Source organism: Leptonychotes weddellii, chromosome X (assembly GCF_054177405.1).
Source record: "Leptonychotes weddellii isolate Sample4059 chromosome X, ASM5417740v2, whole genome shotgun sequence".
Classification (NCBI taxonomy): domain Eukaryota; kingdom Metazoa; phylum Chordata; class Mammalia; order Carnivora; family Phocidae; genus Leptonychotes; species Leptonychotes weddellii.
In genome coordinates this window covers 36,472,955-36,489,150 of record NC_138385.1, presented here as the reverse complement: position 1 = coordinate 36,489,150, position 16,196 = coordinate 36,472,955, and the positions used below count along the sequence as shown (strand labels likewise).

Genomic DNA, 16,196 nt, shown 5'->3' with positions numbered 1-16,196 from the left:
TTTTCTTTTATTTTTTTATTATGTTAATCACCATACATTACATCATTAGTTTTAGATGAAGTGTTCCATGATTCATTGTTTGTGCATAACACCCAGTGCTCCATGCAGAACGTGCCCTCCTCAATACCCACCACCAGGCTAACCCATCCTCTCACCCCCCTCCCCTCTAGAACCCTCAGTTTGTTTTTCAGAGTCCATAGACTCTCATGGTTCATACTATATCATATTCTATCCCCTCTTGCTCTACTACTCTTTGTTTATTTACCTAGGAATAGAAATCCAAAAGAAACAAGTCATACCATTAGGTTGGAATCTAGTAGTGGTCCAATACTCTCTAGTTATAAGACTACAATGCCTCAACTAATGAGAATGGATTTCTACTGATGAAAGTTCGGTGTGGGAAAATATTTGGTGGCACATGGGCCTTCACGGATCCCTGGTATCATACCCTTTGTCTACTTTTGGGGAAGATTCCCTCAGGTTTCTTGAAATACCTTATATTGTAAACTTGTGAATACTAAAGGAAAAGAATAAAGGGGATAGCATTGGGAAATTGTTTTCCCCATTACTGCAGATCTGTTTTCTGCCTAATGACTACCTTATAACTAAATAATTCCTCTCTGCTAGCTAAACAAGAGAACAGAGGAAAAGGAACTATGACTCTATTAAATCAAATACATGTTGCTCAAATAGTACTTAAAAGGAAATGAATTCTCAGTATACTCTCAAGGTCTGTATGATAAAGCTAATTGTAAAAGCAATTAAATGTCTTCAGCTGCCTTTGAGCATGATCGGTGTGTCTCAGGAGCAGATATTTTGATTATCTTCAGTACCAACCATGTCCTGTCACTAATAGGCCAAACCAGCTTGTTAACATTGTAAAAGGGAGATTATACAACAGATCGTTTAAAGGAGGCAACTAAAGGGATTTAGGGAACAAATGGAAAAAACATTCCAAAAGCTTTTTTTTTTCTATTAAGTAGGTAATTATAGAGGTTGAAGTTACTTCACTAAGCCAAATTTGTTAATTCAAAAACACTTGCTGTGCATCTTAGGGTTAGGGGAAAAAAACTGGACTATTAAAGAGTCTTTTTAAATTATCCCCAGGTTTTTGTTGTTGATGCATGGGGACAGTGTCACAGACAATCCATAAAGAGGAATAATATAAAATTCATTTAAAGATGATAAAACAATAAATACTAAAATTAATCCAGAAATGGATTGCCATAATTTACCATGACCCAGAAGGTTTAACTAATGCAGATCTCTCCTCTCTATTATTGACAGTTATGAGAGTGACACATGACAGGTAAACGACCGATACCAGGGAGTGAATAAAAAAGCCCCCAAGAGATAGCTAGTCATAAGTACATACTTAGTCTAATCCCATTGTACCTTCTTGGCTTCAACAGTGCATAATGGTCATCAAAATCCATAGTGGTGAATCCGGTGCCTTCTGAATCCTCAAAGTTCAAATGCCCTTCACTATAAATTTAGAATGAGTTATTTATTTGATTATTAATTTATTTCCAATGAATATTTCACATACATAAGAGGATTTGAGGCAGCTTATAATAAAAGCCTATATGTAGCAGGGCAGTAAAAAATGAAGTCAGAAAGAGAGATCAGAAACTACAGAGTTCAAAAACTTTCTTGGGCTGTAGACCCCTTTGAAGATCTATTAAAGAGCTGTGGAATATCTCCCCAGAAAAGTATAACTATGCAAACAGGCACAACAACCTTGAAGTCTATCCAGGCACCCTCCCCCTGGGTGTCCTTGAATCCCAGGTCAAGAACCCTTGTATAGAGAAAGCAAAATCTTGAGGTAAGGTAGTTATTGCATTTGGGGTTGCCTGGGTGGTACAGTCAGTTAAGTGTCCCACTCTTGGTTCTGACTCAGGTCCTGATCTCAGGGTTATGAGATCAGCCTGGAGTTGCTCCACACTCAGCATGGAGTCTGCTTAAGAGTCTCTTCCTCTCTCTCTGCCTCTCCCTCCACCTGCACTCTCTCTCTCTCTCTCTAAAATAGATAAATATTTTTTAAAAAAAGATAGTTATTGCATTTGAGTATTGCATTTAGCCCTGAGCTTCTAGTCAACTGAAGTTAAAAGATAAACACATGGCTACAGAGTTCTCAACATCTAAAAAAGGAAGCAGATCAGTTTACAAAATTATAAGTGAAACATATAATTTTAAAATGGCAGTGTTTATACAGTTTATGAAAGGATTATTTTATAAAGGGTAATCAAGTAATATAAAGGGATGTAGCACAATTTGATGAAATTCTTTGAAATTAAGTAATTGGAGGTAAAATATCTTTGCTAATTGTGTTGATTAGCATATTAAATTAGCCAGTATCTCATTTCCAACCATTCTGGAAAAGAGGGAATTTACTGCATATGTTTTTCTTTAATGGTACACTTACCCACCTAATAGTATTTGGTTAAAGCTGACATTAATATAATATATTCCCATGAGCTAACACCAGCTGAACAGCAAGGGAGGCCTTAGGGTATAAAAAAAATCGAACTGTGATTAAATATCTGCTATTAATAGGTCATACCATGGAAAACTGGCATGTAGAGAATGGCAAATAATCACTTTAGGTGCCTACTGCTTCCAACTTTTCTCAAAGGCAAATAAATAACACAGTCGTTCCTGTCACAATTACAGGCAGAGGCAGTATAGGCTGGGGGTTAAGAACACAGTCTGTAGAGTCAGAGACTGGTTTTCTACCACTTACTAGCTGTGTGACCTTGGGCAAAGTCACTGAACTTCTCTGAGTCTCCGTTTTCTTGTCTGTTGAATAAGACTCATAAGTGAATCTCAGGGCTGCTCCTAGGTTGTACAAGGGTCCCCTGGAAGTATTTCCTTTGTGGGGCTCCTGTCCAAACAATTGGAGTCACCTAAAATCTACATGTTAGTGTCATCCTAGCAGTCCAATCTCACACAACCCTCTGAAACCAATACCATATGACTGGCAGGAGTAATCCATTTGCCAGGCTACTCTGCTGGAATTGGGACCTAGTGGTGGGGCCCCAGGACAAGCACATAAGCACCAGGGCTGGAGCTCCTTGGAGGATTCAGTCAACTCCCCGCAGAAGGTTACTGTAGGGAACTGGAAATTCCCCTGAGGCACAGAGCTAGAATAGGGATTCTGACTGGCAGGCCCAAGGAGGATGCTGATCTATCTCAAAGGATCACTGGGAAGATTAAATGAGGTAATCTATGTAAAGCACTTGGCATGCAAATTCTGTGAAACCTGGCTCACAGTAAGTCCTCAGTACATGTTGGCAATGATGGTTGCTCTTCATTAGTATTAGCAATGCTCACTGCATTTCATGCCCAATCTGGTTTTCTTTCAGTGGATGGCTGCATTGACTGGTCAGTGGATCTCAAGACATACATGGCTTTGGCAGGTGAACCAGTACGAGTGAAATGTGCCCTTTTCTACAGTTATATTCGCACCAACTATAGCATGGCCCAGAGCACTGGGCTCAGGCTTATGTGGTACAAAAACAAAGGTGATTTGGAAGAGCCCATCATCTTTTCAGAGGTCAGGATGAGCAAAGAAGAAGATTCAATATGGTTTCACTCAGCTGAGGCACAAGACAGTGGATTCTACACTTGTGTTTTGAGGTGAGTGCTGCATGAAAATGTTGCTCAATACCATAGCTGGTAGTCTTTTGATTGGACCTGGAGTGTATAGAGGTGTGGCTCACGTTATACGATGGATATATTGAAAGGTTGCAGTGCATGTAGAGCTTCAGTAAATTCAATTCTGATTATTTGTTGGAACTAGACAGTAAATTCTTATCAAATTTCAGAAAATGGGACTTTCTTTTTTTTTTTAAAGGTTTTATTTATTTCACAGAGAGACACAGCAAGAGCAGGAACACAAGCAGGGGGAGTGGGAGAGGGAGAAGCAGGCCTCCCATGGAGCAGGGAGCCCGACGTGGGGCTCGATCCCAGGACCCTGGGACCAGGACCTGAGCCGAAGGCAGACGCTTAATGACTGAGCCACCCAGGCATCCCCAGAAAATGGGACTTTCGTTTACTGTGTATGCTCATATAATTTAGAAAAGTTTGTGATTCATTTCTTCCTCAACTCACCCCTACCTTAGGGTCTTATATTAACAATTGTATTTTAATAGAGCCAGTTGGCTCAAAGATCTTAATATCTGACCATAAAAATGGCCTAAAGTATCATTTAGGCCAAGGTCTCTCTTTTTTTGTTGATGGAAAATAGCTTCAGATGCAACTGGGAGATCTCTTAGCAAATGAGCTACTGTTGAAAGTTTTCACATAATTTGCAATATGAGCTTGAGTCCACTGTATCTAAATATTCAACATGGAACCCTGTAAACACATGGTCATCCTGAGTTCCTAGGTCCTTTACAGGGAACATATCACAGATACAATTCATTCTTGCAAGGAGTTAACTGTGAAAGGCAATCTGTTTTATACTTTGGGATTCTACAATATGTCCTTCCTTCCCCTCTGCCCTGGTGCTAGAATCTAGGATCTAGACTCTCAGATAGAGACTGCATTAGGTATTGAAGTAGATAACTGAGATGACCTTTAAACCACTTTTCATTTCTGCCATTTTGGGAGTCTCTGATCTTGCTCACCAGGGACTTACACTCTATTATTTGATTTTAACTTCTTGGAAATGCAGACCCTTCCTATTTTTGTCTCCTGTGGACTTTGATGCCAAAGCTATGTGTCACCTCTTCATCAAAAGCACTTCGAAACCCCTGGTGAGGCCTCATTGTTCAAAAGGCCAGGAGAACAAGGTGGTGTATAAATAATCTTCCTGATGCTCTAGGCATCACTTTTGTACTTGTGTGTTTTGAGGGGGGAGTGTTGGGGAAGCAAGTGGTGAGTTTAGTTTCTGTTTGTGGTGGGCAAAAACACCAGGATATTGGCAGAAATTCTCATCACATCCTTAGTGATAATCAATATTTTCACCTACTTGGGTATCTCTTGGCAAAATTGAGAAAAGGGTGGTAATTCAGCTTCAGTGACTGACACTATATTCTTTAGGGTGCTGCTACTCTTTTCCTGCTTACCTCCACTCTGCCCCCCACCCTCATTAAATCTGGTAATCTAAAATAGATCCCTTTTTCTCCTTCTGATTCATTTGCTTTTTTGTTTTTTTGTTTTGTTTTCATAGATTTAAAATTTTATTTGCAAAGCATCAGTTCACTATATAGATGTTCTATACTGATAATGAATTATCAATTTAATTATTGCTTATTTTCCTTGCCCTGCTTATATCCCCATACTTGCTACCCCTCTCCTCTTTTCTCTCCTCTAACCCCATTCTCCTACTCTGAGCAATGTTAATAATCTAGTGTGTATCCTTGCATACCTTCTCCCTATTCTTTAAAATACATATACATGGGGATTTTCTCCTCATTGTTTTGCAAAATAAAAGAAGAGTTACATATTTCTCTGCATTTTCTTTTCTTAGAAAAATACATAGTGGGAATCTTTCCAAGTCAACTGATAGAGAGTTCACTCATCCTTTTAAGTATATAATATTCTGTGTTGCTTAGTAGTGTATGATACCACAATTTGGTCAGTTATTTTCCTATTTATTTGCATGTATTTTGTTTCCAGTTTTTTGTCCCTATAAAATGTGCTGTAATAAAAGAGCCCTCCATTTGCTTTTAAATAAACTTATAAATTTTAGAACAGTTTTAGATTTATAGAATTATTGCAAAGAGAGTACAGTAAGTTCCTGTATGCCCTATACCCATTTCCCCTTTTATCAACATCTTACATGATTATGGAACATCCGTTACAATTAATGAACCAATAGTGGTACATTATTATTAACTAAAGTCTATACTTATTCAGAGTTCCTCAGATTTTCCTTAATGTCTTTTTGCTATTCTAGGATCCCATTTGGGATAACACATTACATTTAGTTGTTAGGTCTCCTTAAGTTCCTTTTGGCTGTGGGAGTTTTTCAGACTTTCCTTATTTCTTAAGACCTTGACGGTTTGAATAGTACTGTTCAGATATTTTGTAGAATGTCCCTCAGTTGTGATTTATCTGATATTTATTTCATGGTTAGATGGGGATAATATGTTTTTTGGGGGAAGACAACAGATGTAAAATATTCTCCCTATATCAAGGATACAGAGTTTCAGTATGCCTTATCACTTTTGATATTGACCTTGATCACCTGGCTTGAGGTAATATTTTTCTTTCTCAACAGTAAAGTTACTTTTTTCCCCTCTTTTTTTCGTACTCTTCTCTTTGGAAGAAACTAGTTATTCACAGGCCATATTAAGGAGTGGGGAGTTATGCCCCACCTCATCAAGGGCAGAGTAGTTACATAAAATTGCTTATAATTCTTCTGCATAGAATATTTGTCTCTTTACTCCTATTTATTTAATCAGTATGGACTCATGGATATTTATATTATACGTTAGGTAATAATCCAATGCTACTTTATTTTCTAGCTCAAATTCTTCTACCTCTGTCCATCGGGAGTTCTTTCGGTTGGCGTATCTGTTCCTTTGACATAACCTCATTGTTGTGTGTGTGTGTGTGTGTGTGTATGAGTGTATGTGTGTATTTTGAGCATTTCTTTATATTTCAGCACTATAAGATGCTCCAGGCTTATCTTATATATTTCCTGCCCCAGTCCTAGTCCTGGCCCAGCCACTTTTCCAAGGAGCCCTCATTCCTTTTATGGAGAATGGCATTAGAAACCAAGATTTCCATGCTAAGTATGCTCATTGCTACTGGGGTGTGATTGCTTCTAGGCCTTCTCAGTTGACAGCCTATTTGCTTTTATTTTTTAATTTTTAAATTTTTTTAAAGATTTTATTTATTTATTTGACAGAGAGAGACACAGTGAGAGAGGGAACACAAGCAGGGGGAGTGGGAGAGGGAGAAGCAGGCTTCCCGTGGAGCAGGGAGCCTGATGTGGAACTCGATCCCAGAACCCTGGGATCATGACCTGAGCTGAAGGCAGATGCTTAACGACTGGGCCACCCGGGTGCCCCGCCTATTTGCTTTTAAACAAAGCCTTGCAGTATTTCATGGACAAGTGGGATTTCTCAGTGCCCCTGAAATCCTTCCCTGCAGGTGGCCCTCTCTTTCAAGTACACATCAGATTAAATTTGTATCTATTGTAGATATCATCTAAGTCAGTGGTTCTTAACTCACATGTAGATCAGTAGAAGAGAAAAGGATGATATCACACTGAGCAGAGGCTTAGATTCATGTAGTAGATCTTTTATTCATGCAGTAGATCTTAGGGAGTGACTGGGATTGATGGGGTGGGTGAAACTTGAATATCATACCTCATGTGTGCCTTGGTAAGAAAAAAAAAAGTTTGGGAACCACTGTTCTAAAGGAAGCAACAGTTGTTTTGTCAAATCAGAGATAGAGATAATCTCTTTCAAAATGATACAAGTCATGTAGCTGGCATTTGGCTGTGTATGTTTTTCAGATATAGTACTAGCCACTGACTCCAAATATGTGCCAAGTGAGAAATTCAGTCCATATAGGTGACTTTATGCCATTATCAAGAGAGTGACATTTATAGTGAAAAAGGCTCTGAATTTGACAATATCTGTATCCACCTAAAATCCCCAATTAGATACCGCTTTAAGGTAATTATAGATGATTTTTTTCTATGCATTATTGACCTCATTAAAAATTAGTCTGTTAATTTCAGTGTGTTTAAAAATGCAGATATGAAATATTTAGTAATATTATTCACCCATTTGAATCATAGCAAGAGAAATTTACTGTTTGTGATCTTTCTGTAGCCAATCACTTATTTTTATGTTTTTTCTTTGGCCAGTCTCAAGAGTGGTTAGTTGAATTTCTCAGCATGTTAGTGAAGGGTTATAGTAATAGAGAAATGATGGAGAAGTGAGTCATATTTTGAGAGGCAGTGCCAGTCCAAGAATTACTGTCTCCCTTGCTTCCCACCTGAATCTTTTCAGTGGAGGCACTTAGTAGGATAAAAATGACAAGACTAATCTTATTTGACAAAATCCCACATACCACCTTGCCAACAACTTGGAACAAGGGATGATTTAAGCTGTGGATGAAGACAGATATATTTATATAATCCTGAATTTAATTCATAGGTAATGAAAAGAATGACTAAGTATTATCAAACATCTGTAGAAACCTGAGCGTTTGGGTATCACAATGGCCAAGTGAAGTGAACCAGTTAATAGCTTCAAAAACCATTATGACCATTTATCTCTCCAACAAAGTAAACAGAACAAGGAGCCCCCTTCTTAAATGGGAACATAGTCCAACTATTTTTGGTCTTTAGTAATCATTGAAATAAATGAGGTTCTCAAAATCTGAATGTCTCATAAACTCTTTCTAAAGCATTCCTTAGTGCATTTATCCAGCCCTGAGGCATGGCACTTGCCTTGTTATTCATCACATTTTAGTGATTATTACTCCAACAAAACAACATCATCAGAAAATTTGAGGCAGTAGAGGTATTTGAAACAAGAAATGTAGCATGTTGCTAATTATTGAATCTGTACAACTAGTATGTGAGGGTTCATTATATTGCTATTTTTATTTTTGAGTATGTTTGAAATGTTCCACAATGAAAAAGAAAATAAATAAATATAAGTGCACAGTAACTTTGCCTGATTTTAATGGCCCAGTTGGTTAAACATCTCATCTGCCTTGGGCTCAGGTCATGATCCCAGGGTCCTGGGATCCAGCCCCACATCAGGCTCTCTGCTCAGTGGGGAGTCTGCTTCTCCCTCTCTCTCTGTGCTCTCTCCTTCTGTGTCCTATCTCTAGCTTTCTCTCAAATAAATAAATAAAATCTTTGAGAAAAAAAAGTCTTCTCAACTCCACTTCCCCTGCCAGCCACTGCCCATTTCCTTGCTTCCATTTGCAGCAAAACTATTTAAAAACAAAACAAAAACAAAACTGCTGTCTTTAGAGTCTTGATTCTCTATTAAACCCATCCCAATTAGAATTTTACTTTCACTACTGCACCAGAATTGCTCATATCAAAGTCTCCAATGCCTCAACAATGCTAAATCCAATGGTCAGGTCAATTGTCACTCTTTCTTTTACTTAATCAGTGCCCTTGGCACAGTTGATCAACCCCTTCTTTTTGATATATGTTCTTTACCTGACTTGCAGAGAATTACACTATCCTAGTTTTCCTTCTATTCTATCAATTACCCTTTCTTAAGTTCCTTAGCTGGTTCCTCATAGTCCCCCTTAATGTTAGGGGGGCCTGGGGTTTGGTCCTTAGGTTTTTTTCATCTCTATCCATACCTACTCCCTCCATGATTTGCTTATACAGTCTTACAGTTTTATATACTATCTGTACACTGGTAACTCCAACACGTATACCTCCCAGCCCAGATCTCTCTCCTAAAATACAGAATCTTTTATCCAATAGACTTTTCAGCATCTCTGCTTGGTGTCCAAAGGAGTATGTCCTAAACCGAACTTCTGATCTTCCTCCTGTCTTTTCACAGGTTCCTAGAAAACAAAACATGAGGCAAAAGCTAATGTGTATTAGGGAGTATAATCCCAAGGACACAATATATTTATATATTTCCCTTTTATATATATTTATAATCCCAAGGACACGACATATATGTATATATTTCCCTTTTCCTATAGGAAAAGGGAAGTGAGGCAGGGGAAGAGGGAGGTTATTTCAAGATAGTTGACCTAGGAGGAGAAATAGAGAATTTATCTCTCAGCTCCCATGTCCCATTGGTCAAGAGGTTATCCCACAGGGTCTTTTCTTTTTTTTAGATTTTATTTATTTATCTGAGAGAGACAGAGAGAGAGAGAGAGAGAACACAAGCAGGAGGAGGAGCAGAGGCAGAGGGAGAAGCAGATTCCCCACTGAGCAGGGAGCCTGATATGGGACTCAATCCTAGGACCCTGGGATCGTGACCTGAGCCAAAGGCAGATGTTTAACCGACTGAGCCACCCAGGTGCCCAGGTATCCCACAGGGTCTTAACTGCCTCAAACTTTGGGGATTGCACAGACTGTGCCTTCCATATCACTGCTATCACTCTGGTCCAAGCCACCATGTCTTACCTCTGTTGTTGCAGTGACTTCTAATTGGTTTCTCTGCCTTTCTACATGTCTCCCTTCAATCTGTTCTTAATACCAGCAGTCATATAATGTTTCTATTGTACTCAGGACCTTCCGATGGCATCCCATTTCATTTGGAATTAAAGCCAAGACCTTACTAGGGCTTACAAGACCCTCTGACCTTGCTGTTTCTCAAACAGGTATACTCTCAGACAGGTATACTCCAGCTTTAGGGTTTTTGCACTGACTGTTACCTCTGTCTAGAATGCTTTATTCTCCTATAGCTACATGATTAACTCCCTCATTTCCTTCAATTATACAGTTTCCTCTATTTTAACCTTATCGATGCATCTTCCTTGGCTATTTTATTTATATATAATCCTAAGATTCTCTTCCACTCAGTCCCCATCCCCTGTACTCTTGATACTTCTTACCTTGCTCTTATTTTTTCCTGAGCAATTATAAACTTTTATGATATATATAATTTACCTATCATATTTATTGCTTATTTTCTATCTCATTATGCTAGGATTTAAGCTCCTTAAGGATAGAGATCTTTGTCTATTCTGCTCACTAATAAAGCTCAAGGGCCTAGAAAGTATATGGCACATAGTAAATGCTCTGCAAGTGATTATTGAATGAGTGAATGAGCTATGTCTCAGTTAAAGTTGGGCAGCCACCTGACATTCAAATTATTGTTACCATATAGGAATATAGGCCAAATATTGCCAGATCTTCTGATTTTTTAAAGAAAAACCTGAAATCTGAATATTTATATGAAATTTCCCCATTTTTTTAATTTTCTGGGCTTCTCTTCCAGGAGTCCCTACTCAGATTCAACCAGTAGACTCACAGTTTACAAACTCTGTACTACTAGGTTTTGACTCCAATATTAACCGAGGGAGTAATGGTGTATTTTAGTTGTGTGACCTGTGCCTTGATTTCCTCACCTGGAAAATGAAAATTTGTTTATTCAACTTAAGATATTTTGAACACTTGCAGTAGGTGTTTGGCATATAGCATTGAACAAGACAGATTAAAGTTCCTACTCGCCTGGAACTTACCTTCTAGAGTGGGGGAAACATACATTCACGAGACTATTTTGGGTAGTACTGATGGTGAGACTAAAAAAAAGTCATGTTACAAGAGTGACTAGAAGGTTGTTTTTGGTTGAGTGGTCAAGAAGGGCCTCCCAGAGAAAGGGACTTATAAGCTGAGACCCGCATGGCAGGAAGGATCCAGCCTTGTGAAGGTCTATGGGAACAGTATACCAGTCAGAGTGAACAGCAAGTACAAAGGTCATAAAACAGGAGCAGGCTTGTTATATTCAAGGAAACTAAAAAGGCCAGTCTGGGTAGAGTACAGTGAATTGAGGGAAAATAGTATTGGATAAGGCTGGAGAGGCGGGCATAGGTCAGATCCTGCTGCATATTGTGGGCCAGAATAAGAAGTTGATTTTTATTTAATCAGAGGCAAAAGGAGAGTGTTATAGTTCATCCGTTTATTTATTTTTTTTAAGGATTTTATTTATTTATTTGAGAGAGAGAGAATGAGAGAGAGAGAACATGAGGGGGGAGGGTCAGAGGGAGAAGCAGACTCCCCGTCGAGCAGGGAGCCCGATGCGGGACTCGATCCTGGGACTCCAGGATCATGACCTGAGCCGAAGGCAGTCACTTAACCAACTGAGCCACCCAGGTGCCCCTCGTCCGTTTATTTTAAACTGGGGAATAACACGATCAGATTTCCATTTTTAAAAGATCACTCTGGCTGCCCCAGTGAGAATGGATTGTAGGGAGATAAGGAAAGAGACCAAGTTGGGAAGCAATTCTATCAGTTGAGGGGAGATATATGATGCTAAGCTTGGATTGGGGTGGTAGCTAAGGAGATGGGGAAAGTGAATGGAGCCAAGATATGTATTGAAGGATGACCTGACAGGACATACTGATGCACTGGTTGTGAAAATGAAATAGTTGAATAAAGAATGACTTCTATGTTTTTGACTTAAGCAACTGAATAAATCATGGTGCTCTTAACTGAGAGAGGGAACACTTGAAGAGGAACAAGGATAATTGTGTCTACCTCAGGAAATGCTGATGAGCACTTAGCACCAAAGCTGACATAGAGTAAGTGCTCAACACATTATCTCTTATTTCTATTTTTACTACCGATACAACTATTACTACTAGCTCTGCTTTTTAGCCCTTATTATATGGCAAACACTGTGATAGTCCTCAGTAGCTCTGTGAAGTAGGTCATATTATTGAAGATGTTAAAACTGGTACTCACAGAGGTTAAAGAACTTGCCCAGTGATACATGGCTATCAAATGGTGGAGTTGAGACTTGGACCCAAGTCTGTGTAGCTCACGCACATAATCAGTTTTTTTTTTTTTTTTACTGTATTTTCTTTTATTACCTATCTTTACTGTTCTTCATAGGTATTTGTATATTACAACAAATGAGATATGCTTAATTCTTGCCTGTATGAAGTTCTGTGATTCTGCTTTCAGTTTCCTTAGTGTAAAATATCATCTGGTGATGAAGATGAGATTCTATTGATTAAAGATGGACAAGAGAGGACAGTGAAATAGAGATTCTTAGTTCATGATAAGTGAGGATCAAGTTAAAGCAGAAATTTCCAGAGATAAAACCAGATTACTTGTTTTACAGAGTTTGAAACCCTTTGTGATCATTTATCAGTTCCCAAACATTATGTAGACATGCTTAAAAGTTGTTATTTCCCAAAAAATAAGAGATGGAGGAACCTTGCTGGATGTATATCCTTAGCTGACTTTCTTTTGTCTGTTTACTCTGATTCGCAAATTTCCAAGATAGAAGATTCATGATGAATCAATTAGAGAAGCATATACATCAGTATATGACAAAGTGTTAGAATGAATATAATGAGGTATTATGAATGCAGGATTATGTTTTTCAAGAACATATTGCATGAAACCACTTCTCTCCATTCATCTTGAAGGTAAAATATTTCATACTGGTAGAAAAGTGAGAGAATATTCCTTCCTAACTACAGTTTTAGTTTGCTTTTTAATATAAGGGATACTTTTTAGATGATATCATTTCAGGTCTTAGGTATCTGTTAGTCACTAAACAAATATTTATTGAGCATCTACTCTGTGAAAGGTACTGAAAAAGGCAGAAGTGAATGACAGGCCTCCTGCCTTCTAACAGATTAAAACAGGAATTAGGACATGTATACAAATTACAATCAAACAAGTAAAACTCAAAAGACAGGATTCCATGTGGTTCAGCATATAATTGTATCCTAAGAAACAGTATAGCAACTAAACAATTTTAAAAGTTTGAATATTTAAGGATTTACTATAGTCCTTTGAAAAACATCAAGGGGAAGCCAATTTGTAATGCCTAGCAACATTTAAGATCAGCTTTTCAGGGCACCTGGGTGGCTCGCTGGTTAAGCGACTGCCTTCGGCTCAGGTCATGATCCCAGGGTCCTGGGATCGAGCCTGCATCGGGCTCCCTGCTTCTCCCTCTCCCACTCACCCTGCTTGTGTTTCCTCTCTTGCTGTGTCTCTGTCTGTCAAATAAATAAATAAAGAATCTTTAAAAAAAATCAGCTTTTCATATTACTTTCATGTTCAGTATCTCTTACACACTACAGCATCCCAGAAAACTCTCTAATCACTCCTCATTCTCAACTAAAAAATTCACTCTGGAATGTATCCCCCCCCTAGCTTTGCGCAGTGGCAGTATCGTAGCCAATGAGGTTTATCCGAGGCGCGATTATTGCTAATTGGAATGTATCCCCTGTAAGTTTTTCCTCTTTTCCATTTTCATCCTCTATCACTTGTTTTCTTCTTTGTAAGAAGCTCTTGCTTCCCTTTCCAATGTTATTTAATTGAACTAGCATTGTTCCTTGCAATTTTTCAGCTCTTTCCGCCTATTACAACTCTTCTGCACAGTAAAAGCTCAGGAACTGATTTGGCATACTAAGAATCTCCACAGAAGTTGCTGGATTTGGAGAGACCCATGCATCCAAAAAGATGGTTATCTTTAGAGGGCAGGGAGAAGGGGAAAGCTGCCAACACTAACTTAATGTCTTTTATTCCATCACACATGAGAGAAAGTGAAGTGCTATAAGAAAGATAGAGATAAAATAGTAGCAGAGAGTAAGGACTTATAAAATCAGGGATGTTTGAGATGGTTCTTTTTTTTTTTTAAAGATTTTTATTTATTTGACAGAGAGAGAGAGAGAAAGAAAGAAAGAGAGAGAGCGCACACACAAGCAGGGGGAGTGGCAGGCAGAGGGAGAGGGAGAAACAGGTTCTCCACGGAGCAGGGAGCCCGACGCGGGGCTTGACCCCAGGCCCCTGGGATCATGACCTGAGCCCAGGGCAGATGCTTAACGGACTGAGCCACCTAGGTGCCCCTGAGATAGTTCTTGAGGATCTGAACAGGTGGCGATAGTGGAGGCCTTCCCAGGCAGATGGAATGGTGTTCAAGGGCAAGAAGGCAGTAAAACATGGGCTATGCACAGGGAAAAACAGGGAGGTCCGTTTGGTTGGAATCTGAGTTTATCAAGGCCTTTTTACTGAATGTGAAACTAACAATAACTAGATATATTTCTGGAGCATGAGACTTTAAGAGACTAAGACACTGACTAGTTCTTAGAAAACCAGTTAAAAAACACAACTAATGAGTACCTTAACTTGTAGTCACATAACAGTGCAGGTTTTTAGCAGATGCTGTTTCCATGGAGAAAGTGTATGTTTAAAGGGAGTAAATTCCCTTTTCTGACTCCCCTTATTAACAAAAGGAGATGCTGCTGACCTCAGCATTGTCACTCAGCATGTGCACTCCAACTTGTTTTCTCAGGGATGGGGGTGAATTCACATGGAGCCATCCCCTTTCTTTCACCACTGTGAAGAGTGATCCACTTAGGCAAGAGAGCTGCTTAAAGTTTAGTAGGTACAGTCTGGATCTATGGCTATGAAACAGAAAAGCTAAATAGGAGGGTGAGGTGGAATTCCATATCACCTTGATCTCATTAACACAAGACCCAGGTTAACACTAATCTACATCTTATTTTGAGACCAGAACATACTCTTCACCACTAAGGAAATATACATTTATCTAGGTGGAGAGATATCATATACATTTTGTTATTTTTCAGCCCCATTATTCTGCCCTTTACCAGGCCTTCCTTCAACTCCCCATAAAGGAGAGTGGTTTGGCCATGTTTCATATTTACATTCATCTCTTTTACTCTCAGGTGAAATCTCTCTCTGTACCACTCCCTCCTTCTCGCCTCCCCCTCCTCTTTTTTAACTGGGTCTAAAGCTTACCCATAGACTACCCCCCCCACACACTTTACACACACATAGAGCAGAGCAGGCTTTCAATACATGTTGGTTGCTGACTCACTGGCTGGAAGCCTCTGATCACTAGGCTCTGGAGGTTTTTAATTTGGTCACAAGAACTCTTTTTCCCCCTGATATGTTAAGTTTTGCCAATAGAAACAGAAATAGATAAGTAGGAAGGCAATTATTATGACAGTGCAAAGAATGATGCTGGAAACACCACCATTCAGAGCAGGGTGCAAAGTCACAGAAAATTCTGATTTTTAAGGCATTTAGGGAAGTTTCCTATTAGGTAATATCTTTGTACAAATGCTCCAGCAAACTCTTGACTTTGATCCCGCTTGATACAAAGCAAAGATGAAAAAGCATTGTTGTGGGCGCCTGGGTGGCTCAGTTGGTTAAGCGACTGCCTTCGGCTCAGGTCACGATCCCGGAGTTCCAGGATCGAGTCCCGCATCGGGCTCCCTGCTCAGCGGGGAGTCTGCTTCTCCCTCTGTCCCTCCCCCCTCTCATGCTCTCTCTATCTCATTCTCTCTCTCAAATGGATAAATAAAATCTTTAAAAAAAAAAAAAGCATTGTTGTTTCTAAATAAAATATGGCTTGAGTTATTTTTACATTCCATTATTTTATTTTTTTTATAAATCTTTCTACCGCTTCTTTTTTAAAAAATTTTTTATTGTTATGTTAATCACCATACATTACATCATTAGTTTTTGATGTAGTGTTCCATGATTTATTGTTTGTGCATAACACCCAGTGCTCCATGCAGAACGTGCC

The 16,196-nt window shown here is 39.0% G+C and overlaps 1 protein-coding gene and 1 non-coding gene across 2 annotated transcripts in view; both read left to right on the top strand.

The window, feature by feature from the left end:
- Nucleotides 1-16,196, top strand: part of LOC145717803 (X-linked interleukin-1 receptor accessory protein-like 2) — a 515,575-nt gene that overhangs the window by 450,594 nt on the left and 48,785 nt on the right. The window contains exon 2 of the mRNA XM_081808481.1: nt 3,366-3,639. Coding sequence (XP_081664607.1) covers nt 3,366-3,639 — 274 coding nt within the window. The remainder of the gene's footprint in view (nt 1-3,365; nt 3,640-16,196) is intronic.
- LOC115940729 (U4 spliceosomal RNA) lies at nt 13,791-13,936 on the top strand. Its single transcript, XR_004075462.1, has one exon. It is a non-coding gene; the product is annotated as a U4 spliceosomal RNA (small nuclear RNA).